Below are 27,671 nucleotides of genomic sequence, written 5' to 3'. Positions count from 1 at the left end.
AACAGAGGAGAGGAAATACAGTATTAACCTGACTATAGACGATGTAGAAAATGACCATCATTATTTCTTAGCAGTTTTGGGGCCTGGTCAGCAAACTGCTGAAGGGGTGTCGAACGTGGACTGTTGGAACTTCTGCAGTCTCATCCGAAATGTTCTGTTGCAGTTCTTGAAGACTGTGAGGCTTGTTGCGATACACCTTAGACTTGAGGGATCCCCACACACAGTAATCGCACACTGACAGATCAGGTGGCCTGGGTGGCCAGCTACGGCTGCAACCTGACTGATCCCTGCTAAAAACTCTATGAGGCGTGAAAATTGTATAAATGTCGTCCAAGATCCGGCCGGCTGCATGGGCAGTTACTCCATTCTATTGGAAGTAACTGTAGGTCTTTTCCTCCTCCGTTAATGCTGCCACAAATAGTTTCAAAATGTTGTCAACGTAACGCGCCGAAGCGCTGATGAAAGAAGATGAGACCAATAATGCGGCTTGCAGCCACTGCACACCAAATCCTAACCTTCTTATCACATAGTGGTGTTTCGTGGAAGTTTTGCGGATTCTCCGCTGCACAGAACCTGTGATTCTGTGAGATGACATAACCACTCAGGTGAAACGAGGTTTCATCAGACATAAAGAACAGATCCATGTCCAAGCCATTCATTGTTATCTCAGTGAACAGTCACTAACAAAACTGGAGGCGCCGAGCAGCATCTGCTGGACTTAACGCATGAACACCAGACACTCAGTAGGCGTGCGTGTGGAGGTCCAGGTGGAGTATTCGACTGATCTGCCGGTCTCTTGCGACAGGCGTCGGGTTGATTTGGTAGGACACTGAAGCATGTTCTGATGAACGGCAGCCATAACACTTTTGTATGTCTCATTTTTAATATTCTGTATCTACATCTACATTGATTCTCCGCAAGCCAGCTTATGGCTACTAGTCATTATCTTTCCTTCTCGCAAATAGATCGAGGGAAAAACAACTGTCTATATGTCTCCGCACGAGCCCTAATTTATCGTATCTTTTCTTCGTGGTCCTTACGCGAAATATGTTGGACGCAACAGAATAGTTCTGTAGTCAAGGCGTTACTTTTGTTCTTTATATCATGTTAGATGGGTAGATCACATAACTAATGAGGAAGTGTTGAATAGGATTGGGGAGAAGAGAAGTTTGTGGCACAACTTGACTAGAAGCAGGACATATTCTGAGGCATCAAGGGCTCACCAATTTAGTATTGGAGGGCAGCGAAGAGGGTAAAAATCGTAGAGGGAGACCAAGAGATGAATAAACTAAGCAGATTCAGAAGGATGTAGGTTGCGGTAGGTACTGGGAGATGAAGAAGCTTGCACAGGATAGAGTAGCATGGAGAGCTGCATCAAACCAGTCTCAGGACTGAAGACCACAACAACAACAACATGTTACATTGCATACCCATCTCGCTGCCGCATTCCTGTCCTGCGCATTCTTCTCCGCAGCGGACAGTGTACACAATTCTTAAGTAGTTGCACTGGTACTTACCTGTTCCTGAGCCATCGACACGAGACGGCAAATTCTCTGGAAGAGCAGAGAGCGTGGAAGAAGGCGGTGCGGTAGCCGTCGTCCTCGGGGTCTGGCGCGGAAAGCGCCACTGAGAAGATGCCATCGGCGAGCTGGTAGTTGAATCCCGCGATGTCGAAATCGCCGTACAGCGGGTCCATGCGGAAGAAGTTGTGGCGCAGGCGGCGCGAGCTGCGGTCGGACAGGCTGAAGACGACCAGCGCCGAGGAGCCCAGGTCCGGCAGGTAGGCGAACGCCTCGCCGCAGTGGCCCGCCTCAACATCCACCGCGATACTGGCGAAGAACGACGTCGCGTCGAAGTCGTCTCTCCGCAGGTAGTACCTGTGGGCACAGGCAGCTGTTTTCAAATAGGCCGTCCTCAGTCGACATAGAAAAACTGTTGGCCTTGTTACACAGGAATTGGACATAAGTACGGAAAAACCATGAGAAATAGCCGCCCATTCACATCCCGACTGGTCGGTCGAACACGCCCCCCCCCCCCCCCCCCTCCCTCACCATCGACCACTACCCACGGCTGACCGGGACGCCGACCGTCTGACTTTCTGTGGACTGACGGAATTTGGGATAGCAGGCAGTGATCAGGGCAAGCGGGTAGCGATCTGCCCGCAAACTGACGCACGCAGACTGAAACCTCCCCTTAGAAAAATTTATGAATGACTGAGCTGTTAAACCCCTTACGTTATTTGATTTTCAAACAGCTGAGCAAAACTGAACGTACTCAGACATTTCTCTGTTTACTTATTCTGATCATCACTAAACTGGCACACAATATTTTTAGCGCAACGCAATCTGACTTTCAATAATCCCTACAAAAGAATGTCCGTGACTGACAATAACCTATGCCTTTCATGAATCACTTACCTCACAAAAATCTACTGCAGTACAGCGAGCGCCAATACTACCAGCTAAATAAAGGATTCTAACTACTGAAGGCACTAACTACTGATAGGCATAGTTAGGAAACGAAAGATTTTGACAGAGAACAAACAATGTATTTACCTCAATAATGTTCAAAAGTCATCATATATACAGCAGTTCATGAAATCAAGTACTAAAAATTTACTCTTTTGATGGACACACGTCCAGATAGTCCGCTCTCAAAATTCCGCCATCTCTCTCCCCACATCCACCACTGCTGGCGGCTCACCTCCAACTGCGCAACGCTACGCGCTGTTCACATCCAACTGCCCAACACTACAATAGCGAATATTCCAACAATGCCAACCAGCCACAGACTGCACACAACACAGCCAGTGATTTCCATACAGAACGCTACGTGACGTTACCAATATGAAAACCTAAACAGCCTACTTACAAGACCACGGACTCCACCACCGTAAAATCTCCCGTAGAAAGGCGAACGTGTCGGAGCGGTCCTATTCGACAGTAGTCGGCCTGTGTATGTGGACGTAGTGCATACTTGAACATGAATGCAGATGCTAGCCGAGCCTCTAAGTTGTGCCTTTGCATTTGACATTGAACGACACCTGTGCAATGTCCTCCACTTCGCAAGTGTCAGTCGTGTTCAGAACAGTTTTCTGTGTAGTTGTGAGTCCATTGTTTTGGAGCTTAGTGCATCTGAACACGGGAAAATTGTTGGTGCCGATATGGTGGATGCTTCTATAACCAAAGCAGCTGAGGTGGTTGGGGTTTCGAAGAGGCACCGTACCGAAGATTTATACCGCACACAGAGAAAGTGGAAAAACATCATCCTCTAAGTCACAAAGAGGACGAAAATATGTGCTGAGTGATCGTGACGGTCACTGAAGAGGATTATGACGAAAAATAAGAGAACGACAACCGCAAAAGTCACTGCAAAAGAAGGGGAGCTCCATAATCTATGACCTGCAGGGCGAGCTGAAGTTCCAAAGCAACGCATCAGCGATGTAAATGATCGTAACGGTAAAACGTGGTGCCGAAGCCATAAAACCTGGACTGAGAGAACAATGAAAGAAAGTGATATGGTCGGTTGAAACTTGCTGCACAGTGGTTTCAGCTGTTGGTCCAGATGAGTGGACCACGGCAGTGGTTCGGTGATGATTTTGGCAGCCACGTCGTGGCGTTCCACGGGTCCCATGGTTACCCTGCAGCGTGGCACTACTGCCAGGGATTATGTGATAATTTTGCCTGATTAGGTCCATTCAATGGTACAATGTTTGCTCCCAGTGGTGAGACTGTGTTCCAAGATGACGGGGTGCTTGTTCACATGGTTCGCATTGTGCGGGACTCGTTTTGTGAACACGAGGATGAATTTTCGCATCTCCACTGTGCACCACAATCACCAGATCTACTTTGGAGAGAAGCCTGCATGATAGCTATCTATTTCCGTCATCGACACCTGAACTTGTCACTACTTTTCAGGACAAATGATATAATGTTCCCTTGAAAACCATACAGGGCCTTTATTTGCCCATTCCGAAACGGCTGAAAGCTGTTTTGAATGCCAATGGTTTTCCTACACCGCACTGGGGATAGTAATGTATCCACTTTCCAATATCCTCGTCGTAGAAAGCAGCTGCCTGTGCTTTCGGCCAGTTATCATCACTGGTCTGCAGCTCGTTGTCTGTGGAAAAATTTTGTCTTCATAGCCAGCGGTTCTTGTGAGCAGAGATGAGACTGAGGGGGAGCCAATTACGGACTGTATTGTGGGAGAACAAACACTTCTCATCAGGAACGCTGCGGTAGCGCCTTCATTGCCCTGCCGCGTGCGGCCGAGAGTTGGCATGAAGAAGGAACTGCTCGACAATTGCGTTATGTGGGTTGCATGGCACAGGCGAAATCTCTAACCAGGCCCTCATACTTGGCGGGAGACGCTATTCCCTACGCTTCTTTACGTGCTCAGTGTTCACTCAGAACTGAAAAGAGCGACCCGACACGATCGACGGGAATGCTAGAGTCAGTGCCCAGCACATCTGTGCAAAGCTTTACCCGATTTTCCCAGTGGTTTCCATTTCGCGACCGATCGGAACTTACTTTCTGGTCAACTCTGGTATACTGTATGTAAATCCCTGTGGTGTTTGTAACATATAGCGTGTTTATGAGTGGCTGTCTAATGTTGTCCGTCCGCAGCTCGTGGTCGTGCGGTAGCGTTCTCACTTCCCGCGCCCGGGTTCCCGGGTTCGATGCCCGGCGGGGTCAGGGATTTTCTCTGCCTCGTGACGACTGGGTGTTGTGTGATGTCCTTCGGTTAGTTAGGTTTAAATAGTTCTAAGTTCTAGGGGACTGATGACCATAGATGTTGAGTCCCATAGTGCTCAGAGCCAGTTTAATGTTGTCCCCTCAAAGGAATTCTCAAGGCTACAAATGATTAAAACGACCCTACAACTAGAGACTTCTATAAAACCAAGTATTATGTTGTGATTTGACTTCAGTATAGCAGATCAAACCAATAGTTCCTGTCGGGATGCTACTAGAACGAATCACAACTTGGATACCGTAAATGACTTATTCTCAAAAAACATATAGAGTGCACAATGTCCGATTCTTCCCTAAATGTAATTTCGAGATTGGCAGAACATACGTTTGCTTTAGACCGCGTCCCAATTTATTAGACAGAAACAGAGTTGGCTAATATTGATTAGCGGTGACAAACAGAAGACTTACACTCTGACTGCCACTTTCAGAAAAAATTCAGTAGGCACGCAAATGGAACTCAGCACATTTACTGAGAGTGTTTCCCTATCCACCGAAACGAAGTCTGCATCTCACCTACTGAAGCACAGACAGCAGTTGACTGCACCGACGGCGTGCTGGTCGGAGCGTTGGCCACTGTGCAGATGACGTATGTAGCTACGTGTAATTCTCTGCCTACACAGTGGACGCAGGATGTTGTTTACAAACTACCAGCGTTGAAATTACCTCAGTACAAGACAGAACGCAAGTCAAGATTTCTGTTTACTCACGAGCCAGAAACAGAAATTCGACTCAAGTATTGTCCTATAAAGAAGGACTTCATTGTTTGTGATATTCCACAGAGAAGTAAAGAATCGTCAATCGAGTAAACTGAATAATTCCGTTCACAGGAAAACGACTTCACGTGCTCCTTGTGGCGAAAATCAACAGTTACCAAAATCGAACTGCAAGATTCTGCTCCGTGGGTCTCGCCTGCGAAGTCTCTATGTCGATCCCTGGAGGGAAGTATCTTCGACCAATCTCCGCATGAAAGCGTGTCCACGCCATATTCCCGCTCGATCCCGGCCCTGCGGCGTCTACTTTAGCGCTCAGGCAACGAATTACAGCAGCTTTTACGAAAACATTACCTCCAACTACATGGGTCACGAATTTGCCAGCTAATCGCCTAAAGTTCATACTCCTTTCAGGAGATTTTCTGGAAGTTTCCGTTTCCCATCCTACATCCTTAGCACTTCGCCACTCAGATACGCGTCTCTGTTTTTCAGTGGGAAGTGTGCCCTTGGAAGACAGCTTGTGACCATCGTTTGTGACGCCACGCATTCCTTTGCTCTAAAAAGGGTGTCTTTTTGCCTTGTTTCGCCCCCATCGCTATTCTGAATTATTTTTTTCAGCCCACTAGAATGCAAACTTCTGCCATCGCTGACCGCATTATGGCGGTTCTGCGGCCTGTAGTCAGCCGCCTCCTCGGTCTGTTCTCTCTCGGAACAGTAAACGTCCGCCCCTGCAGAACACAGCTCTCCACCTGACCTCTCTTCAGCTGATAGCGGCTTTTGAGGAACGTGTTGTCCACATCGCCGTTTCTGTCAGCATTTAGTACTAGGGAAATAGTAAGCAGCTAGTGCTAGCCAGTGTCAGTCAATGATATGATTAATAATCCGGTTGTGCATCGTAAACAATGATCTAATATAAATACACTACTGGCCATAAAAATTGCTACACCATGAAGATGACGTTCTACAGACGCCAAATTTAACCGACAGCAAGAAGATGCTGTGATATGCAAATGATTAGCTTTTCAGAGCGTTCACACAAGGTTGGCGCCGGTGGCGACACCTAAAAAGTTTCCAACCGATTTCTGATACACAAACAGCAGTTGACCGGCGTTGCCTGGTGAAACGTTGTTGGGATGCCTCGTGTAAGGACAAATGCGTACCATCACGTTTCCGACTTCAATAAAGGTCCTATTGTAGCCTATCGCGATTGCGGTTTATCGTATCGCGACATTGCTGCTCGCGTTGGTCGAGATCCAATGACTATTAGCAGAATATGGAATCGGTGTTTTCAGGAGGGTAATACGGAACGCCGTGCTGGATCCCAACGGCCTCGTATCACTAGCAGTCGAGATGACAGGCATCTTATCTGCATGGCTGTAACGGATCGTGCAGCCACGTCTCGATCCCTGAGTCAACAGATAAGGACGTTCGCAAGAGAACAACCATCTCCACGAACAGTTCGACGACGTTTGCTGCAGCATGGACTATCAGCTCGGAGACCATGGCTGCGGTTACCCTTGACGCTGCATCACAGACAGGAGCGGGTGCGATGGTGTACTCAACGACGAACCTGGGTGCACGAGTGGCAAAACGTCATTTTTTCTGATGAATCCAGGTTTGTTTACAGCATCATGATGGTCGCATCCGTGTTTGGCGACATCGCAGTGAACGCACATTGGAAGCGTGTATTCGTCATCGCCATACTGACGTATCACCCGGCGTGATGGTATGGGGTGCCATTGGTTACACGTCTCGGTCACCTCTTGTTCGCATTGACGGCACTTTGAACAGTGGACGTTACATTTCAGATGTGTTACGACCCGTGGCTCTACCCCTCATTCGATCCCTGCGAAAACCTACTTTTCAGCAGGATAATGCACGACCGCATGCTGCAGGACCTGTACGGGCCTTTCTGAATACGGAAAATGTTCGACTGCTGCCCTGGCCAGCACATTCTCCAGATCTCTCACCAACTGAAAACGTCTGGTCAATGGTGGCCGAGCAACTGGCTCGTCACAATATGCCAGTCACTGCTCTTGATGAACTGTGGTATCGTGTTGAAGCTGCATGGGCAGCTGTTATTGTACACTCCATTCAAGCTCTGTTTGACTCAATGCCCAGGCGTATCAAGGCCGTTATTACGGCGGGAGGTGGTGGTTCTGGGTACTGATTTCTCAGGATCTATGCACCCAAATTTCTTGAAAATGTAATCACATTTCAGTATTGTCCAATGAATACCCGTTTATCATCTGCATTTCTTCTTGGTGTAGCAATTTTAACGGCCAGTAGTGTATAATTTGAAACGAGTTGACATAATATTATATGAATGGTGTAAAAATGTTACCGCCTTACAATTTTTAAAGCATTGGCTGAAGATGTGAGGGAGATGTTGTACCGTTGACTCCCCATTTCCGACCCATATGGGACGAGGGAAATGAAAGGTATTCCGATTCGAACCACCGGCGGATAAAAGCTTAATCGAAAACACGCATTTATACAAAATATATTTATGCCGTAAAACACCAGGAAATGAAGACAACAGAAGAGATTCTAGCCAATGAGCTGTCTGCACTAGATAATTACTTCAAAATCTGGAGACTCCAACCCAGTGTGAGTAAAACAGAAGTGTGTTGCTTCCATCTAAATAACCGGTTGGCGAACGTATAACTGGCAGTAAGTTTCAGAGGCAGAATTCTTCGTCATATTGGAACCCAAAATATCTTGGTGTCATCCTGGATCGTACACTATGCTTCAAACAACACCTTCTTAACTTAGCTCAAAAGCAGAGGACTCGAAACAACATCCTCCATAAGCTACGCGGAACTACCTGGGGATCTTCAGCAACCACCCTGCGATCTTCAGCTCTGGGCTTGGTGTACTCAAGTGCTGAGTATTGTGCATCTGTTTGGATGAACAGTCATCATACAAGGCTTGTTGATACCCAGCTAAATACGACAATGCGCATATCATCTGGCGCAATCATATCTACTCCAGTTTATTGGCTTCCACTGTTAACCAGTATAATGCCTCCCGATCTACGCAGATGTACTGCCCTTATGAGAGAATTCCACAAGATCTCCAGGAATTCTAACCTACCCGTGCATAGCGACCTGCCACTTTTAAATCGCAAGAGACTGAAATCACGCCATCCAACTCTGTGCGATGCTGCTGACATGGTTGCTAAGAATTTCAAATCTCTTGAAGAATGGAAAGGTCGGTGGGAAGGAGTGACAGATGCGCACGTGCACAATATCTTCTCAGGTGCTAAACTTGCAAGTGGATTCGACCTACCACGCAAGACCTGGACTACTATCAACAGAATCCGTACCAGCCATGGGCGATGCGGGGATGCTCTCTTTAAGTGGAAGTAGCTGCCTGATCCAGCTTGTGACTGTGGGGCTCCATACCAGACTGAAATTTCCTGGCAGATTAAAACTGTGTGCTGGACCCAGACTCGAACTCGGGACCTTTGCCTTTCGCGGGCAAGTGCTCTACCAACTGAGCTACCCAAGCACGACTCACGCCTCGTCCTCACGGCTTATTTCTGCCAGTACCTCTTCTCCTACCTTCGCAGGAGAGCTTCTGTAAAGTTTGGAAGGTAGGAGACGAGATACTGGCAGAAGTAAAGCAGTGAGTACCGAGCGTGAGTCGTGCTTCGGTAGCTCAGATGGTAGAGCACTTGCCCGCGAAAGGTAAAAGTCCCGAGTTCGAGTCTCGGTCCAACACACAGTTTTAATCTGCCAGGAAGTTTCATATCAACGCACACTCCGCTGCAGAGCGAATATTTCATTCTGGATCCAAACCAGACTGTTCACCACATTGTCAGTGAATGCAGGATTCGAGCCTATCACGGCGCCAAAGAGGACTTCCTGCTAGCAACTCCAGATGCAGTGCCCTGGATTGAAGGACTGGATATTCAGTTGTAAAGACAAACTTAAGTTTCTTGTGTGTCAATATGTACATATGTATAAGTAATTTAATTTCATGATATGTCTGTATTAGCCATTAGCTAAATAATAGTAAATAGTATGCTGTAAATCACGACGAGAAGATATACCAGATACCAGCACGTTTCTGAGCGTGCTCGTACTACGTCGGGAACGTGGTTTTGCGTCTTCACGCTGAGCAATACGTTCCGCGCGACGGCCGCAGACAGGGTACCTGAGGAGGAGGGTGTCGGTGCGCAGGTCGTAGACGAGTAGCTGCGGCCGGGTGAGGCGGGCGAGCGCGCCCTGCCCCAGGTCGGCGGTGCCGGCGTCCATCACCCACAGCCGGTCGCACGCGTCCGCCCTGACGCGGTAGGCGGACGTGATGCGCGCTGACTCGCCCTCGGCGCGCTCGCCACCCTCCAGCCGCTGCGTCTCCCAGTCCGGGTACGGCGACAGCGGCGGCGACCATGGCGACGCAGGCGCCCTCTCCTCCCCTGCAAAGTGGCCAGCACTCACTCTCTCATCACGGTTAAACCTCTGAACACAAGGTTGTTACGAGGGTCACTCCAAAAGAAAAGCACACAATTATTTTTTAAAATCCATCTTTTATATATGTTGAGAGCGTATGGGTGCTATTCTGTCATTCTGCGCAACGGATTAATCTGTGATGTACCCTTTACCCTGTGGCTCCTGCAAGATGCAATTTCCACCCCCACACTACTACAGAAGTCAGACAGACGCTCCTAACGTTCTAAAGAGAAATGCCTGAAAAACTTTAAGCAATAAATATCTTCTGAAATCCTCCACTCTAAGGAAATGACGCAAAAAATTCACAAAATTTCTTACGTAACTAGTGGGATACTTGGGTACTGGAGTAGTGCTAGTCAGTGTAAGAAAAACATGAAACTAACGAAAAATATTATTTATTTTGCAAAAATTCTGAGAAATCACAATGGCACTTTTAGTTATGAACTGAACAAGTTATTTCTGGGTTCTTTTCGGAATGTGAAGTTACCTTTTAAGGATAGGATACGCTAATGAAATTTCTATTCATAGTTTAAGACTGTTATTGACTTGGCAGAATGGGTGAGAGCCGCTCCTACTCAACTTGAATAATTATCCTTTAGAATGTTGCTAGGTACGGTTGAGGCTGTCGTGTGTGAAATGCAGTGAAGTGTACTGTTGTGGAGCAAATATGGGGCTCACAAGAGCTGTAGCATACAATACCGTAAGCTGCGATGACTGCTGTCTGCGCCGCTCGCTGCTGACAAATAAGATAACTCTCGTTCTATCTGGATTGACCTTCGCCAATCAAACTCTCCCTACGCCTTGTTGAAGTCGAGGACTCCTAATCGCCCCTAGTCTATTGGCGTGGTACACCGGTCAGATAACCAGTCCACCGTGATGCCACTCAAAAATTCGCTCGCAGGCGTTTAACTATAACTCTGTCCGTTCACACCACACAATAAGTGTGGTGGCCAACACAGTGAACAACACTTAATCGCAAGGACTCAATAATTCGCTCTCGACAGAGGTGCTTTCCCAGTGAAGTACTGAGGAGAGACTTGTTCCTCGCTCTTTGAGTACACGTACGAGCGCGCACGCTCTCGTTATGTGTTCTAGTTACAGGAGCGACAACGGAACGGCCCCTCTCCACGCCAGACGTGAAGGGGTATATCTTTCAGTCTCTTCCATTACTCTTTCAGCTCAAGGCGTCAGGAATATCGTCTGCCAATTAGCATCGCTCTTCTAAAACGGGAGAATGACGTTTCGTTTAAGGCGACCAATCCAGAAATCTGTAGCTTTGGCGTTTGCTGTCTCCCTGTGAAAATCCCTGACACTCTGATTTATATTTCTAAAGAATTCATAGGCTGGGCGCTCCCACACAATGTAGCGGAATTTGCTTTTAAGCCGAACATGGGGTGTTCTTCCTTTCACTCGGGCAAACGCTGTCTGCTCTATGGGTGGTCACCGGACAACATAGATGGCCTGAGTCGTCCTCTGATGGGACCAGCCCCCCGGCGTGTGGTTTGCATCTCCCGAACTAAAAACTCCTGCGACCGTCGTGTCTTGAATGTGTGTGTACACCAGCTTTGAGTATTTCAATCTCGGAGCGCATTTGCGATTTACTAATTATTTGCATATCGTTTACATGAATTCATACAACATTGACTTTATCTTATCGAGTTTGGGTTCGAATGAAGCGTCTTGATGTGCGGAATATGATTGTGAGGCCGGAATATGTAAGCAATGAATGTCAGGATACCACGACGTCTTACAATGTTTGAAAGTTTTACAGTGTGTAGATACATCCTTTAGGAACAACATTTTCATTTCTCAACATAATTTCCATCCCTCTCAACTGCCTTATGCCATCTTGGAACCAGCGCCTGTATACCCGACCGGTAAAATTCTGGACCAACCTGTTGTAGCCACTGTTTGACAGTGTGCACAAGGGAGTCATCATCTTCAAATCTTGTTCCACGAAGAGTCTTTCAGTTTCCCAAAGAGGTGATACGTCAGATGGGGCCAGGTCAGGACTGTAAGGTGGGTGTTTAGTGTTGTCCATCTGAGTTTTATGATCGCTTCCATGGCTTTTTGACTGACATGTGGCCGTGCATTGTAGTGCAACAGCAAAACATCCTGCTTTTGCCGATGTGGTCAAACACTACTCAGTCGAGCTTGACGTTTCTTCAGTGTCGTCACATATGCATCAGAATTTATGGTGATTCCACTTGGCATGATGTCCACAAGCAAGAGTCCTTCGGAATCGAAAAACACCGTAGCCATAACTTTTCCAGCAGAAGGTGTGGTTTTGAATTTTTTTTTTTCTTGGGTGAATTTGCATGATGCCACTCCATTGATTGCCTCTTCGTCTCTAGTGAAAGATGATGGAGCCATGTTTCATCACCTGTCACAATTCTTCCAAGAATTTCCTCTCCCCCATTCTCGTACTGTTCCAAAAGTCCACTGCATACCGTTTTTCTTGTTTCTTTGTGAGCCACTGTCAACATCCTGGGAACCCACCTGGCACAAACTTTTTTTAACGCCAACATTTTCAGTATTCTGCAAACACTTCGTTCCCCTATCCCAACGTAGCGCGACAATTTGTTCACTGTGATGCGTCTGTCAGCAGTCACCAATTCCTTAACTCTCTGCACATTGTCTGGAGTGTGTGCAGTACGAGGCCTGCCGCTGCGAGGACAATCCTCAATATTGCCGTACCAGTTTTCATCACGTAACCTGCTTGCCCACCGACTAACTGTACTGCGATCGACAGCAGCATCTCCATACACCTTTTTCAACCTCTTGTGGATGTTTCCCACTGTCTCGTTTTCACAGCACAGGAATTGTATGACAGCACGTTGCTTCTGACGAACGTCAAGTGTAGCACCCCTCTTGAAGACATGCTGTGACGGCGCCACTCACGGGAACAGGTTGAACTAAGTTTGAAAACAAGCGAGAAGGACCTATCTACACACTGTAAAACTTTCGCACATGCAGAATGAAAACTGTATTTTTACAAAGTAGTGTGCACTCTTTTGCAGTGACCCTCGTAGTACTACTGCATAATTTCTACATGGACAACTGCAAAACTCAAACAATATTAAAGGGTGAAACATCTAGGCAGATTTAAACTGTTTTCCGGACTGAGATTCGAACTTTGGACCGTTCCCTTTCTCGGCCAAATGCTCTTACCGACTGAGCTATCCAAGCACAGCCTTACTACCACCACTAACTCATCTCCTACACTCTAAACTTCACAGAAGTTCACTGTAAAATAGTAAACAATCCCAGACTGTGGGCAAGCCATATCTCCACAATATCCTTTCTTCCAGAAGTGCTAGTCCCGCCAGGCAAGCGGAAGAGCTTCTCTGAAGTTAGGAAGGTTGAAGATGAGGTACTGGCGAAAGTAACGCCGAGAGGTCGGGTACTGCATTGATAGATCAGTAGGCAGAGGACTTGCCCACGAAAGTCAAAGACTCAGGTTCAACTCCCGGTCCGGGATGCAGCTTTGATTCTACCAGGTGCAGTATATCGATTCAGCCAAAACACGATGTATTATAACTTTACTGACTCTACAAATACGACAAAGATAATGGCACCGGCCGTTGTGATCGAGCGGTTCTAGGCGCTTCAGTCCGAAACCACGCTGCTGCTACAGTCGCAGGTTCTAATCCTGCCTCGGGCATGGATATGTGTAATGTCCTTAGATTAGTTAAGTTTCAGTAGTTCTAAGTCTAGCGGACTGATGACCTCAGATGTTATGTCCCATAGTGATTAGAGCCATCTGAACAATTTTGATAATGTCTTTCAAAGAAAATAATCCAGTTTCATTCCAAATAATAATAATAAATGATTAAATTTTACAAAAAGATTCCCACTTCAATTGTCCAGGGTGTGATATAAGTTTTAAGTATGAAAAAAGACATTCAGGAGACGGTTGATAAATACCAAGCTATGTCTGGAACACTTAGAAGAACTTTAGGGGAAGGTAACAAGACAGGAAACACGAATGAAATTTTATGAAGTTATAGTTGTACCTACTCCTGTGTATGGTTCCAAATCACGGCAGTAACAAAAAAGAAAAATCACGAGCCGTGAGATAACTCCTAATATTGCGTCGGACCTCTTTTTTCTCGACGCAGTGCAGCATCTCGATGTGGCAGGGTCTCAAAAAGTCATTGGATGCCCCCTGCAGAAATATTTACACATACTATAGTCGTCCATAATTGCGTAAGTGTTACCGGTGCAGGATTTTGTGCACGAACTAACCTCTCGATTATCTCTCACAAATGTTTGATGGGATTTTTGTCGGGCGATCTGGATGGTCATAGCATTTCCTCAAATTTCCCAGAATGATCTTCAAACCAGTTGCGAACAATTGTGGTCCAGTTACTTGGTACAGTGTCGTCTATGGTTCAAATGGCTCTGAGCACTATGCGACTTAACTTCTGAGGTCATCAGTCGCCTAGAACTTAGAGCTATTTAAACCTAAAAAACCTAAGGGCATCACACACATCCATGCCCGAGGCAGGATTCGAACCTGCGACCATAGCTGTCACTCGGTTCCAGACTGTAGCGCCTAGAACCGCACCGCCACTCCGGCCGGCTGTCATCTATCAGAAATTCCATAGCTGTTTGGGTCATGAAGTCCATCAATGGCTGCAAATGGCCATTGATCAGTTCAGTTGGAGCAGAAGACCCAGACCATTCCACGTAAAACAGTTCCTTCTTGACAACTTGGGTCCATGGCTTGGTGGGGTCTGCACCACACTCCAACCCTACCATCAGTTCTTACCAAATTAAATCGGGACTCATGTGACCAGGCCACCGTTTTCCAGTCGTCTAGGATGTAACCGATATCGTTACGTGCCCAAGAGAGGCGCTACAGGCGATGTCGTGCTGCTAGAAAAGGCACTTGCGTCGGTTGTCTGCTACCATACCCTATTAACGCCAAATTTCGACGCACTGTCCTCACGGATACATTCTTCGTACGTCCCACATTGATTTCTGCGATTATTTCCCACAGTGTCGCTTGTCTCTTAGCACAGACATCTCTACCCAAATGCCGCTGTTCTCAGTTTTTAATTGAAGGCCGTTGATCACTGCATTGCCCCTCGTGAGAAGTAATGCCTGAAATTTCGTATTCTCGGCACACACTTTACACTGTAGATCTCGAAATATTGAATTCCCTAACAATTTCCGAGATGGAATGCCCCATGCGTCTTGCTCCGACTACCATTCCGCGTTCAAAGTCTATTAATTCCCGCAGCCACAATCACATAGGAAACCTTTCCACATGAATCACTCGAGTCCGTCAATGCAATGTCCTCTTTACACCTATTGTATGCGATACATAGCCATCTGGATATCTGCATATCGCTATCCCATTACTTTTTTCACCTCAATGCAAAATCAAATAGAAGGACGATGTTCCTAGAATGATAGAAAATGGAATGCGAAAAAAGATAGTGAATTATCGGCTGGCTGCAAAGTGAGAACTGGGTAGACAATCGATAGCAGATGGATGGATGGATGACGGAGACCGGAGCAGGTGACTACAGCACCTAATCCTTGAAAGAAGATGATGGCGATGAAGTTTCAAATCAGTGCATATCCCATTGCAGAGTGAAAAATTCAATCTGAATACTAAGAGGTGCTTATAAAGAGGTATCATATATCCATGCGGGAGGCGCTATTCAAAACTAGAAGAAAAGAACCGGTAATCATATGTTCGGAACACAATACCTATTGTGATACGGAGCAGTTTGCTCTTTTCTGTTGCATAGAAATAGATGCTATAGACAGTGCTGTTTGAGGTTACCACACATCCTGACAGATCCTTCCTCCCTTTTTTTGCAGAGAATCACCCATTGTTCCAAGAACACCTGCATCCATTGTACCGTGTCGTGTACAGTGGTTACGCGTTCCTGTAACTACTGCACATTGTCTATGCGTTGCGCATACACCAATGTCCCCACAGCTAGAAATCCAGCGGATTCAGGTCAGGTAAAAGGGAAACCCATATAGACGACAATCGTCGTCTTCCTGCATGGGTATCGCTGTACAATAGCGCTGGTAATTCATTGCACAGAAATCGGCAACAAGGGACCGACATTAAGCCTTGTGGTGAAGTGTGTGGCCCTCTGCTTCTGCCAGCGACGATTCCTGCCCGTGCGTCGCTACTGAACCGATCCTGTTGCCTGACCTCCATGATTAGTCGAGGACTTGTATCTGCTCACACTTGCATACTACAGTGTCATAATATGCTACGCATATACCGATTACTATACACTAATCTTTACAAGTAAAACGGCCCATATCTCAACAGGTATTGGTTTCCGGATAAACACAATGTGATCAAAAATATCCGGACACCCCCAGAAACATACGTTTTTTATATTAGGTGTATTGTGCCGTCACCTATTGCCCGGTACTCCATATCAGTGACCTCAGCAGTCATTAAACATGGCGAGAGAGCAGAACGGGGCGCTCCGCGGAACTCACGGACTTCGAATGTGGTCGAGTTTTGGGTGTCACTTGTGTTATACGTCTGTACCCGAGATTTCCTCAATCCTAAACATCCCTAGGTCCACTGTTTCTAATGTGGTAGTGAAGTGGAAACGTGAAGGGACACGTACAGCACAAAAGCGTACATTCAAACCTCGTCTGTTGACTGACAGAGACAGGCGACAGTTGAAAAGGGTCGTAATGTGTAATGGACAAACATCTATCCAGACCATCACACAGAAATTCCAAACTGCATCAGGATCCACTGCAAGTACTATGACAGCTAGGCGGGAGGTGAGAAAACTTGGATTTCATAGTCGAGCGGCTGCTCATAAGCCATACATCACGCCGTTAAATGCCAAACGACGCCTCGCTTGGTGTAAGGAGCGTAAACGTTGGACTATTGGACAGTAGAAAAACGTTGTGTGGAGTGAGAAAACACGGTGCACAATGTGGCGATCCGATGGCAAGGTGTGGGTATGGCGAATGCCCGGTGAACGTCATCTGCCAGTGTGTGTAGTGCCAACAGTAAAATTCGGAGGCGGTGGTGTTATGGTGTGGTCGTGTTTTTCATGGCGGGGGCTTGCACCTCTTGTTGTTTTGCGTGGCACTATCATAGCACAGGCCTACATTGATGTTTAAAGCACCTTCTTGCTTCCCGCTGTTGAAGATCAATTCGGGGATGGCAACTGCATTTTTCAACACAATCGAGCACCTGTTCCTAGTGCACGGTCGTTGGCGGAGTGGCTACAAGACAATAACATTCCTGTAATGGACTGGCCTGCACAGAGTCCTGACCTGAATCCTAAAGAACGCCTCTGGGATGTTTTGGAACGCCAACTTCGTGCCAGGCCTCACCGACCAACAACAGTATAGCACTCCATGGAGAATGGGCTGCCATTCCCCAAGAAAGCATCCAGCACCTGATTGAACGTATGTCTAGGAGAGTGGAAGCTGTCATCAATGGTAAGAGTGGGCCAACACCATATTGAATTCCAGCATTACCGATGGAGGGCGCTACGAACTTGCAAGTCATTTTCAGTCAGTCTTCTAGTTTTGACCCACACTGTCTCCTGTAGGATATGTGACACTTTTTTTAAAGCCCTGTACGAGATGGGTACGGTATGGTAAGCTGTTGTGGGGAAGAGCAAGTTATGAAAGCTGATAATTAAAAATAAAAAACGAATACTAAGAATAATGAAGTGGGTTGTCAAAAAGAAAACGTGCAGGATTTTTTAAAGAATTATGAATATTTCAGTATAAAACGTAAGGCTTATATTCGATGAATTGTTCAAGATATGGGAATGAGGTTTATATCAAATGATAATAGGCAGAGGGGGTAAGTAGTACTCTTGTATCAAACAATATTTTGAAGCAAGTACCCTTTTGTTAAAAAACAAAAACAAAAACGCAGCGAATCACGTTTTTAATGAACGCTATTGAAAATAAGTTATAACCCTCTTTAATTTTGAAGATTATAATTTTGACAAAGGTATCCGAGAAATGTGAGAAAACTGAAGGGGAGTGACACAAGAGTCGGCTATTGTATTTTAAACATTGTATAATAGCGGTCTCATGCCAGTTTCCATCATACTATCAAATCTTTCGATCGTTTCCTTTTCTCACAAAAGCTATTCACTTAAAAATGTGTTCATTGATACATCTGAAATACTTTTCTAAGCTCCACATACACTATATATTAGTATATACTGTAGTTTCATTTCAAGGACTGTAGCTGACCGTCTGGTGTAAAATATGCTAAGAGGAAACATACTTTATCTCTGTAGCGTTGGCCTATCTTGTTGGACGACGAAGCAAGGCATGAGAGCTCCACTTGATATTTCAACCCCAATAGCAGATTTTGGTTGCCTTGTATTTCATCTTAACCACATTTCTCTGAGCAATTTAGAGAAATCACGGAAAACCGAAATCTAGATGCTGGATGTGGAATCGAACCTCCGTACTTCCATATGCGGATCCAGTGTGCCACCTCACTCGGTAAGACGCAGATGTCACTGAGGCGATACTGTATGTGATATGCTACGTCACGCGCGTGGCGCAATGCTTATCCGTGCGACACTCGGGTTGCCACGGGAGCGATACCAAGCAACAAGACACAGCAGTTGGCGATAGCTTCGTGTGCGGTGCATTGCTACCAGTCTCTTCTTGAACAGTTTCCATGTATTTGACGTATCTATTCAAGCTATGGCTCTCCTTACAGCATTAAACCAATTTTATATGGTAGCTACATTTGGTATGCAACATTGTATGGTCCAAATTGCATCAGATGTAAACTGGAGGTTGACTACATTTCTTATTGCAAGGTTTTCAAAATATGTGCTGTGTTTTACTTAATTTCGAATTATCAACAAATATGAGCAGTAGGAAAAGTGAACCAGTTCATTATCGAACTCTGTTATCAGAATTCAGATGACAAAGAATCTAATTTTTTTTTCGAATAATTACCTCAGAATGGAAATATTGCTTCTCGGAGAACAAATGTGAATCCCAAAACAGTAGTTCCTTAAGTTTTTACGCGAGAAGTAAACTTTTACATAGAAAATAACTACAGAGACGGTTGTACCGTTGCTTCATCCACATAAAACTATTTTGAGCCACATCAGATGACTTGAAATTTCTATCCTCCTGTATCATACGATGCAGTTGCGCGGAGAAACTTACACTCCGTTTCGCTCTAGGCCATACGCAGAGAACTGTATTGATGTTACATCGCTGTCGTCCCAGTGTGAACCAGTTACGGTAACTACGATGTAAATGCTTGGAAAAATACCAATAATTTTCATAAAGATTATACAGCTGTTACTAAGAAATGTGAACTCTTAGTAGCATCAAAATTGTGGGAAAATAGGCATGTTTCTTGCTGAACATTTTGATTCATATTAATCACATTAGTTCTGACGCTGAGCTTTTTGTATTACAATTTTTTGTGAAGATCAGTTAAATAGATTTTTATGTACGGGCCCCACACTTGGAATCTATGCACTGAGTAACTGACTTACTTAGACGCTTGAAACCTTAGGTACACAAAAACATCATATCTATCTTAAAAGCTGACTACAATCATGTCGTTTCAACCACAAGTTTTTATTCTAGAAATATTTACATCTGGTAATCCAAACTAAGGTTGCTTTTTATAATTAATCAGTATGTAGTTTCCTTCATGTTGATAGCACGGTAAATGTTTGTAGTCCACTTTCCTCCAAATAGTGCCTTTAGTTCAAATAGGTATTTTGTGCATAGAATAAACATACCACGAAATTTAACTCTCGAGAAATTCAGTTCAAAGATATATTTGACCTATGACTGACCTTTGTTGTTTCTAATATATTCCAGTTGCCTAATTTTCATGGATTACATGTTCCTCATCTTATCTATTTCTTGTTTCTCCTTGTAATTCTGGCATCATGAAGGACTCACTTCTCAGCTTCGGTCACTCTCATGGAATCAATTGGTAAGAATGATTATCTTATATTAAGCGCAGAATATATTCCTGGCAATTTTAGAACTTCACACCTCTTAACTGCCCTACATTAAAATGAATTACAGGCATATAACTCTGAGAATAGGATCTCGAACTACAGGGAAGTCTGTAAGAAAAACAACGCTCGAAAGCCAAATATATACAAGGCAAACATAAGAACATCGCAAAGCGTATCTTCTAATAGTGGTGTTAGCTTGCAAAAGAACTGTATAGTATACGCTTCTCGACCAAGAATCTAATGATGACATTGAAGTGTGAAAGCAGCTGAAACAAGAATGTGTAGGACACACATAGATAGGTCTTTAAAGTCATTTTTAAACAACTTCCTCATGTTCAGTTCAATAATTTTAACCACCATTTTGTTCAAAAAGCTCTAAATATCAATTTAAGATGAAAAATAAAATATCGATTTTTTTGAAGTTAAGGTTACCAAGGGGGAAGGAACACAGGGTGACGGATGAAAATATTGCTCAAATTTAGGGCTTTTTTCTCCTCCGTAGTGGAATGTAGTTGACAAATGGGGTTTGATGCAATGAGTAAAGCATAAGTTGAACTTTTTATTGGTATTTTTATTGAAAAATATTAATACCTTCATTGTGTAATTAGGAGTTTCCCATTGCAGCTCTGAAATGAGTAGATCGACGGTTGTCGCTATAATGTGAAATTAACATATCACCCTGATACTTACAGACGCAATTTTAATTCATCGTAGGACTTCGCAAACAAAAAAACGAAAAAAAACTAAATTATAGAAATTTCAGTATGAACATAAAAAATCGGCTGCGGTGAACTGAAGAGAATTGTCTGCTTCAATAGAGACCAAAAATGATTAAAATCGGATGAAAACTGTAGCGAGGGCGATGACAAATATTCCGGAAAACGTGATTTTGATAAAAACCCTTTCACAGTTTGACCAGGATTTATCATATAAAAAGGGACAAAACTTGAAGCACATGGGATATTATCGATGCCTGATCCATTATAACTATCGCCCCTACTAGTGAATGGCCGCTTTCTGCTATTTTGACCTGACAAGCCCTCATTTTCGTCCTCAAGGCGCCTTTCGTCACTAAGATCATCGCCGCTGGCGTCTCTATCTTCATAGAATCGGCGCATTTCATCGCAGATTTTGATCTGAAAGGCATTTGCCACGTGAATTAAGGCAGTATGGTCCACACTGAATAGACATTCGGCCAAACTTGAAACAATGTTGACAGTTTCGCTTCGGCTGGATGTTATGTTTGGAGCGTATGTCCAAATGAGACCAGTGCCCAAACAACGCTCCATCAAATCAGGTTTACTCAGATCGGTATAAATAGGGGTGATGGCATCGACAACGACTTGTAGCAATGGCGATTTGCGTTTATAACTTACCAGTTCACCGGTTGCTTTAGCGCGCTGCCAGATGCACGAGGATTGCTCGCAAGCAGGACAGAAGTAATGTCGACGAATATCATCCGATAAACTTTTGTGAAGTAGTGTGTCATATTCTCAGCAGAGTCGAAATTATCACGAATATCTTTTCCATAATACTGAGCGTCTACCAGGGGCCGTGCAATCTTGGCTTCATACGCTCATAGAATTGTTACTTTTTGAAATCCTCTCATAATCTTTTGGGGAGTACTTCTTTTGTGGCGGTGCTCGTAGCGACAAGCAATTCGCTGTAGAAACGGCTTACGAAGTCACCGCCACACTTTTAATAGCGGGCCGACCGGTCCGCTGGAACAGTGAACAGGAAGATGAAAACCCAAACACTCTGATTAAATAAAAGTCGGTACTTATCTTTATTAACGAAGATACAGAAACACCGTAGTGAACTCCGTGTCTACAGAGATCTGTATAGTTCGAGTTGGAGCGGCTAGGTCAGCGTCGGCTGACGACAAACAACAACTCTGCTGCGATGAACACACAACTGACTAGCAAGTACACAATTCGGTGGCGAGTATACAACTGAGCGGCGAATACAGAACTGTCCTAGCGCTCGCGACTCCAGCGCTTAAGATCCCAGAAGCCAGCGGTGGCGCGCTCAGACTTGTGGCGATTTCCTGTCTCGCTGGCGCTGCTTATGCGGACGGCGTCCGGACTTTGATGCTGCCAACCTTTTTGGCTGCGGGCTCGGATGGCATTACTGGCTAGGATATAACACTCCTCCCCCCCAAATCGCAGCACCATCGTTGAATAATGACGTGGCGAGCGTCGACGGCGGGGGAGGGGTCTGGCCGCAGGCGTAGCAGAAGAGACCGGGGCGGAGACTGTTGTCGGTGGCAGTCCCCGGTCCGCACCCCAGCATTGGCTGCGCGGGGCCTCGGGAAACACCGACTGAAAACCGAGGTCAGGGTGCACGCCTGTGACCACGGGCGCAGCTTCTGGTACTGGACGCGACGGGGCGTCGGGACCCACGAAGAGAGGCAGCGTCTCCTGACACTGCGTCGACGGCTGCTGAGTGGGCGCCGGACAAGGCGCTGCGGTGTCAGACTCCTTGGGGGTGCCCAAGGAAAGCGGCTGCAGGACAGGCTGCACAGCCACCGCTTGGGAAGGCGGCCCGGCTGAGGGGTCGACGTCCGTCAGCTCCGAAGGCGGTGGCGACTGAAGAGGGACCGCAGGCACCGGAGCGACCACCTGGGGCGCTCCCGGATGAAGCTCCGCGGGAGGCATCAACGGGACGGGCTGTCGGCGTGGTAGCGGCGACGGCTGCTGCTGCTGCCCTGGGGGCGGCAGCGAAGTCGGAAGGCGCGGCTGGAACCCGCCGCGGACCAAATCTGTGGACAAAGAACGAGCGGCAGAATCCGGGCGGCCAGCGCGGCGCAACTGGTTCTGATGCCTCCTGTGCACCCCAGTAGCACCTTGAACAGTATAAAAACCGCGACCCTGGACACTTATCACGGTACCACGTTCCCAACGACGGCGACCGTGATAAACTCTGAAAAAAACGGCGTCGTTGCGCTGAAAACGCGTGCGATGCTCTGAAGCGGCGGGTCGATCCGGGGGGTGCAACAACCGTAGTAGGGTGCGATGACGACGGCCGTGGAGAAGCTCCGCAGGCGAAAGGCCGTCGCGTGGCGTGGTCCGGTACGACGACAGGAACGTGATGAGGGCCTGCTGACGAGAGTGCGTAGCACGAAGGCGGTCCATATGATCCTCGAATGTGCGTACAAAACGTTCCGCTGCACCATTCGATTGAGGGTGGAACGGCGGAGTAAGAACATGGCGAATGCCATTGGCAGAACAAAAACTTTCAAATTCAGCAGAGGTAAATTGTGGACCATTGTCAGATACTAAAACTTCTGGAAGACCCTCAATACAAGAAATTGAAGTCAACGCCTGTATAGTTTGTGCAGACGTTGTAGACTGCATGGGCACAACAAACGGAAAATTACTAAATGCATCTATCACGATGAGCCAACGAGAATGTCAATATGGACCAGCGAAATCAATATGTACTCACTGCCAGGGACCGGCAGGGCGTGCCCACTCAAAATAGGGTTGAGGCGGAGCAGCTTGGTGTTCGGCACACGTCGAACAATCTGTAGACATCTGCGTAATCTGCTTATCAATGCCGATCCATGTACAATGACGGCGGGCAAGCTGCTTGGTGCGGACCACTCCCCAATGACCTTGATGCAACAAGTCGAGGACCTTGGATTGGAGCACTTGGGGAACCACTACACGAAGCTGGTCATTCTCGGTGCGTAATAGCAAAACTCCGTGCGAAACAGACACCAGATGACGTTGTGGATAATAGCGACGAACCACAGGATCAGATATGTCCTTTGCCTTGGACGGCCAATCACGTTGAACAAAACGTAATAGTAAACTCAGATGAGGATCCGTAGCTGTCTCACGTGCCACCTGACGATAATCAATCGGAAAATCCCGGAGGGATTGATGCTCATCGGCGTCAATCTGATGGCAAGAGTCGTCAGAGGAATCGAAGACATCATCCGCAGCAATCGGCAATCTAGAAAGCGCGTCAGCGTTTGCATGCTGAGCTGTAGGGCGATACAGTATCTCATACTGGTATTGTGATAACAAAAGAGCCCAACGTTGTAGTCTCTGAGCTGTCCGCTGAGGAACTGGTTTAGACGGATGAAACAGTGACGTCAGGGGCTTGTGATCTGTTACTAAATAGAATGGTCTACCATAGAGGTAGTGATGGAATTTTGTGACACCGAACACAATAGCCAACGCTTCCTTGTCCAATTGGCTATAATTGCACTGAGCTTTGTTTAGCAATTTAGATGCGAACGCAATAGGACGTTCGGTGTTACCGACTCGGTGAGACAACACAGCATCGAGGCCGAAAGAAGAGGCATCACAAGCTAACACCAGAGACTTGTTAGGGTGGTAATGGACCAGACAACGATCATTCAATAAAGCCTCTTTAAGCTGCTGAAAGGCTGATTGGCAATCAGCTGACCACACAAACGGAACATTCTTACGGCGGAGACGATGCAACGGTGCAGCAATCTGTGATGCATTAGGTATAAACCTAATATAATATGTCAATTTGCCAAGAACTGCTTGCAATTCCTGCAGATTGCGAGGGGCGGGCAAATCACGAATAGCTGCTAAATGTGACTGGGAGGGATGAATGCCTCGAGCATTAATAACATGTCCCAGATACTCCAACTCCGTAAGGAAAAATGAACATTTATCGATGTTGCAACGTAGGCCTGCCTGAGACAACACTTTAAACAAACACTCCAAATTACGGAAATGTTCAGCAGGCGTCCGACCGGACACAACAATATCGTCTAAATAGTTGCAACACGATGGCACATTAGCCAGAAGTTGTGACAAAAAACGCTGAAAAACAGCTGGAGCTGACGCACAACCAAAAGGCAAACGCAGAAAACGGAACAACCCCAACGACGTGTTTATGACAAAATACTGTTGTGATTGCTCGTCGAGGGGCAATTGCAAATATGCTTCACGGAGATCAATTTTGGAAAAGAAACGAGCTTCCCCTAACTTATCCATCAGCTCGTCCGGTCTAGGCAAAGGAAAAGAATCAATGACAGTCTGAGGATTAACTGTCGACTTAAAATCAGCACACAAACGTAACTTGCCAGACGGTTTCTTTATAATAACTAAGGGAGAAGCCCCCTGGCTCGCTGAAACGGGTTGAATAACACCGTTGTTTTGCCAACGACGAAGTTCATCTTCTACAGGTGCCCGGAGGGCGTGAGGCACTGGACGAGCACGACAAAATCGAGGCTGAGCATTATCTTTTAACGTAATATGAGCGGCAAAGTTCGCAGCACAACCTAGTTCGTCTTTAAATATGTCACTGTATCGTTTACACAAATCGGTTATGCTGTCTTGAGGAACAACAACAGAATTAATTTGCAACACATTGTCTTGGATAGACAGGCCAAACAAGTCAAAACAGTCTAATCCGAAAATGTTTACACTGTCTGTAGCGCGGAGCACTGTGAATGAGACTGTTTTTGTATTGCCACGGAATGTGGCTGGCACGCCACATACACCTAACACAGGAATTTGTTCTCCAGTATAAGTAGCCAAAGAATGTTTTGCCGCTGAAAGTTTAGGGCGGCCGATAGCCGCATACGTAGCACTATTTATGAGAGTCACAGACGCACCAGTGTCTAATTGAAAATTGAAGGTCTTATCCTGGATGCGTAGCTTCACAAATAGTTTATTACACTGTCTCTGGATCGGTGCAGTGGTGGCGGAAGACACAAAATCAGCGCGTTTAGCGCGTGTTCGCTGCTTACGACAACTCGTGGGTTGGGCGGGTGGAACAACAACTCCCGCTTCACTTGCAGTCTGTACATTACTTTTTATAGCGTTTGAATTACGCCTGGGTCGCATAGCAGAGGGCTGGGTGGGTGGCTTATTGCGAACAAGTTTATTACCCACACGAACCGTGGAAGAGTCTGTAAACGCGACCTTCTGGGCGGGCTGGCTTTGAAGAACATGAATATCCATGGGCTGGGCAGCACTAGAATTGTTCTTGCGTTTACGCAAACAAACAGTCTGGATGTGTCCTTTCCTTTGACAAAAGTGACAAACCGCGTTTCTTAACGGGCAACGTTCACGAGGATGAGCAAGAACACACTTAGGGCAAGACTTAACTCTATCATTTTTCACACGCGGCCGACGAATGTGTTTAACATGACGCGGCCGGCTAGTGTTGACAGTCTGACTCTGCCGGTGGGGCCGCTGGCGTGACATAACTTGCTTGCCACAGGCAATTTGAGAAATACATGGCTGATCTAACTCACACTCAGCATAGTCAAAAGTATCTTGGGCTTCAATGATGTTCATCACAGTCTCTAATGACGGGTCAGGCAATTTTAAGATAGCAGCACGAATACGAGAATCTGCAATGTTTTGAGTAATAGCGTCTCGTAACATGACATCACTGTAGGAAGCTCCACACACACAATTAAATCGGCACTGACGGGTGAGGCCCCGTAAATCTGTTAACCACTGTTTATTAGATTGATGTGGCAGTTTCTTTAATCTGAAGAACTTGAATCTGGCTGCTGCCACATCAACTCGCGACTCGAAATACTCAGCAAGCTTGTTAACAACAACGTCATAGTCTAAAGCTTCTGGCTGGGATTCCGGGAACAACTTACAAAGTAGTCGATAGACTTCCACGCCTGCAGTGGAAATTAAATAAAGCTGCCGCTCAGTACCTGTGATTTTGTAGACTGTCATGTGCGCCTGCAACTGCGCGAAATATTCTCGCCATTCCTCTCTTGATGCATCAAAAGCACAGAAAGGTGGTGCTGCCTGTGCTTGTTCCGTTTGTGTTGGTGGATTAGCCGCTTGTTTTGCGATTGCTTCCACCAGACTTTGTATTTGCTGACTCTGTAACAAGATCAACTGTTGTAATTCGGCAGACATAGTGAACACAAATTAAACCAGCACCCAAAATTTATCTCTATAACTAGTATAACAAGAAACAAGTTGAACCAGCCCTGCACACGAGTTCGGAAGTCCTCGTCGCCAGTTTTGTGGCGGTGTTCGTAGCGACAAGCAATTCGCTGTAGAAACGGCTTACGAAGTCACCGCCACACTTTTAATAGCGGGCCGACCGGTCCGCTGGAACAGTGAACAGAAAGATGAAAACCCAAACACTCTGATTAAATAAAAGTCGGTACTTATCTTTATTAACGAAGATACAGAAACACCGTAGTGAACTCCGTGTCTACAGAGATCTGTCTAGTTCGAGTCGGAGCGGCTAGGTCAGCGTCGGCTGACGACAAACAACAACTCTGCTGCGATGAACACACAACTGACTAGCAAGTACACAATTCGGTGGCGAGTATACAACTGAGCGGCGAATACAGAACTGTCCTAGCGCTCGCGACTCCAGCGCTTAAGAACCCAGAAGCCAGCGGTGGCGCGCGCAGACTTGCGGCGATTTCCTGTCTCGCTGGCGCTGTTTATGCGGACGGCGTCCGGACTTTGATGCTGCCAACCTTTTTGGCTGAGGGCTCGGGTGGCATTACTGGCTAGGATATAACAACTTCCTAAATGTATGCATGGTGATCCATTGATCGTGACCGGGCCAAATATCTCACGAAATAAGCGTCAAACGTAAAAACTACAAAGTACGGAACTTGTCTAGCTTGAAGGAGGAAACCAGATGGCGCTGTGGTTGGCCCGCTAGATGGCGCTGCCACAGGCCAAACGTATATCAGCTGCATTTATTTAAATAGGAACCCCCATTTTTATTACATATTCGTGTAGTACGTAAAGAAATATGAATGTTTTAGTTGGACCACTT

General features: G+C 46.2%; 1 protein-coding gene across 1 annotated transcript in view; it reads right to left on the bottom strand.

Moving 5' to 3' along the window:
- The window catches only part of LOC126438175 (protein yellow-like), a 146,385-nt gene that overhangs the window by 20,135 nt on the left and 98,579 nt on the right, over positions 1-27,671 (bottom strand). The window contains exons 3-4 of the mRNA XM_050090548.1: positions 9,623-9,884; positions 1,518-1,877 (exon numbers count right to left, since the gene is read on the bottom strand). Of these exons, the coding sequence (XP_049946505.1) occupies positions 1,518-1,877; positions 9,623-9,884 (622 nt within the window). The remainder of the gene's footprint in view (positions 1-1,517; positions 1,878-9,622; positions 9,885-27,671) is intronic.

Source organism: Schistocerca serialis, unplaced genomic scaffold, assembly GCF_023864345.2.
Source record: "Schistocerca serialis cubense isolate TAMUIC-IGC-003099 unplaced genomic scaffold, iqSchSeri2.2 HiC_scaffold_1261, whole genome shotgun sequence".
NCBI lineage: Eukaryota > Metazoa > Arthropoda > Insecta > Orthoptera > Acrididae > Schistocerca > Schistocerca serialis.
This window is presented reverse-complemented; position numbering and strand designations above follow the sequence as displayed.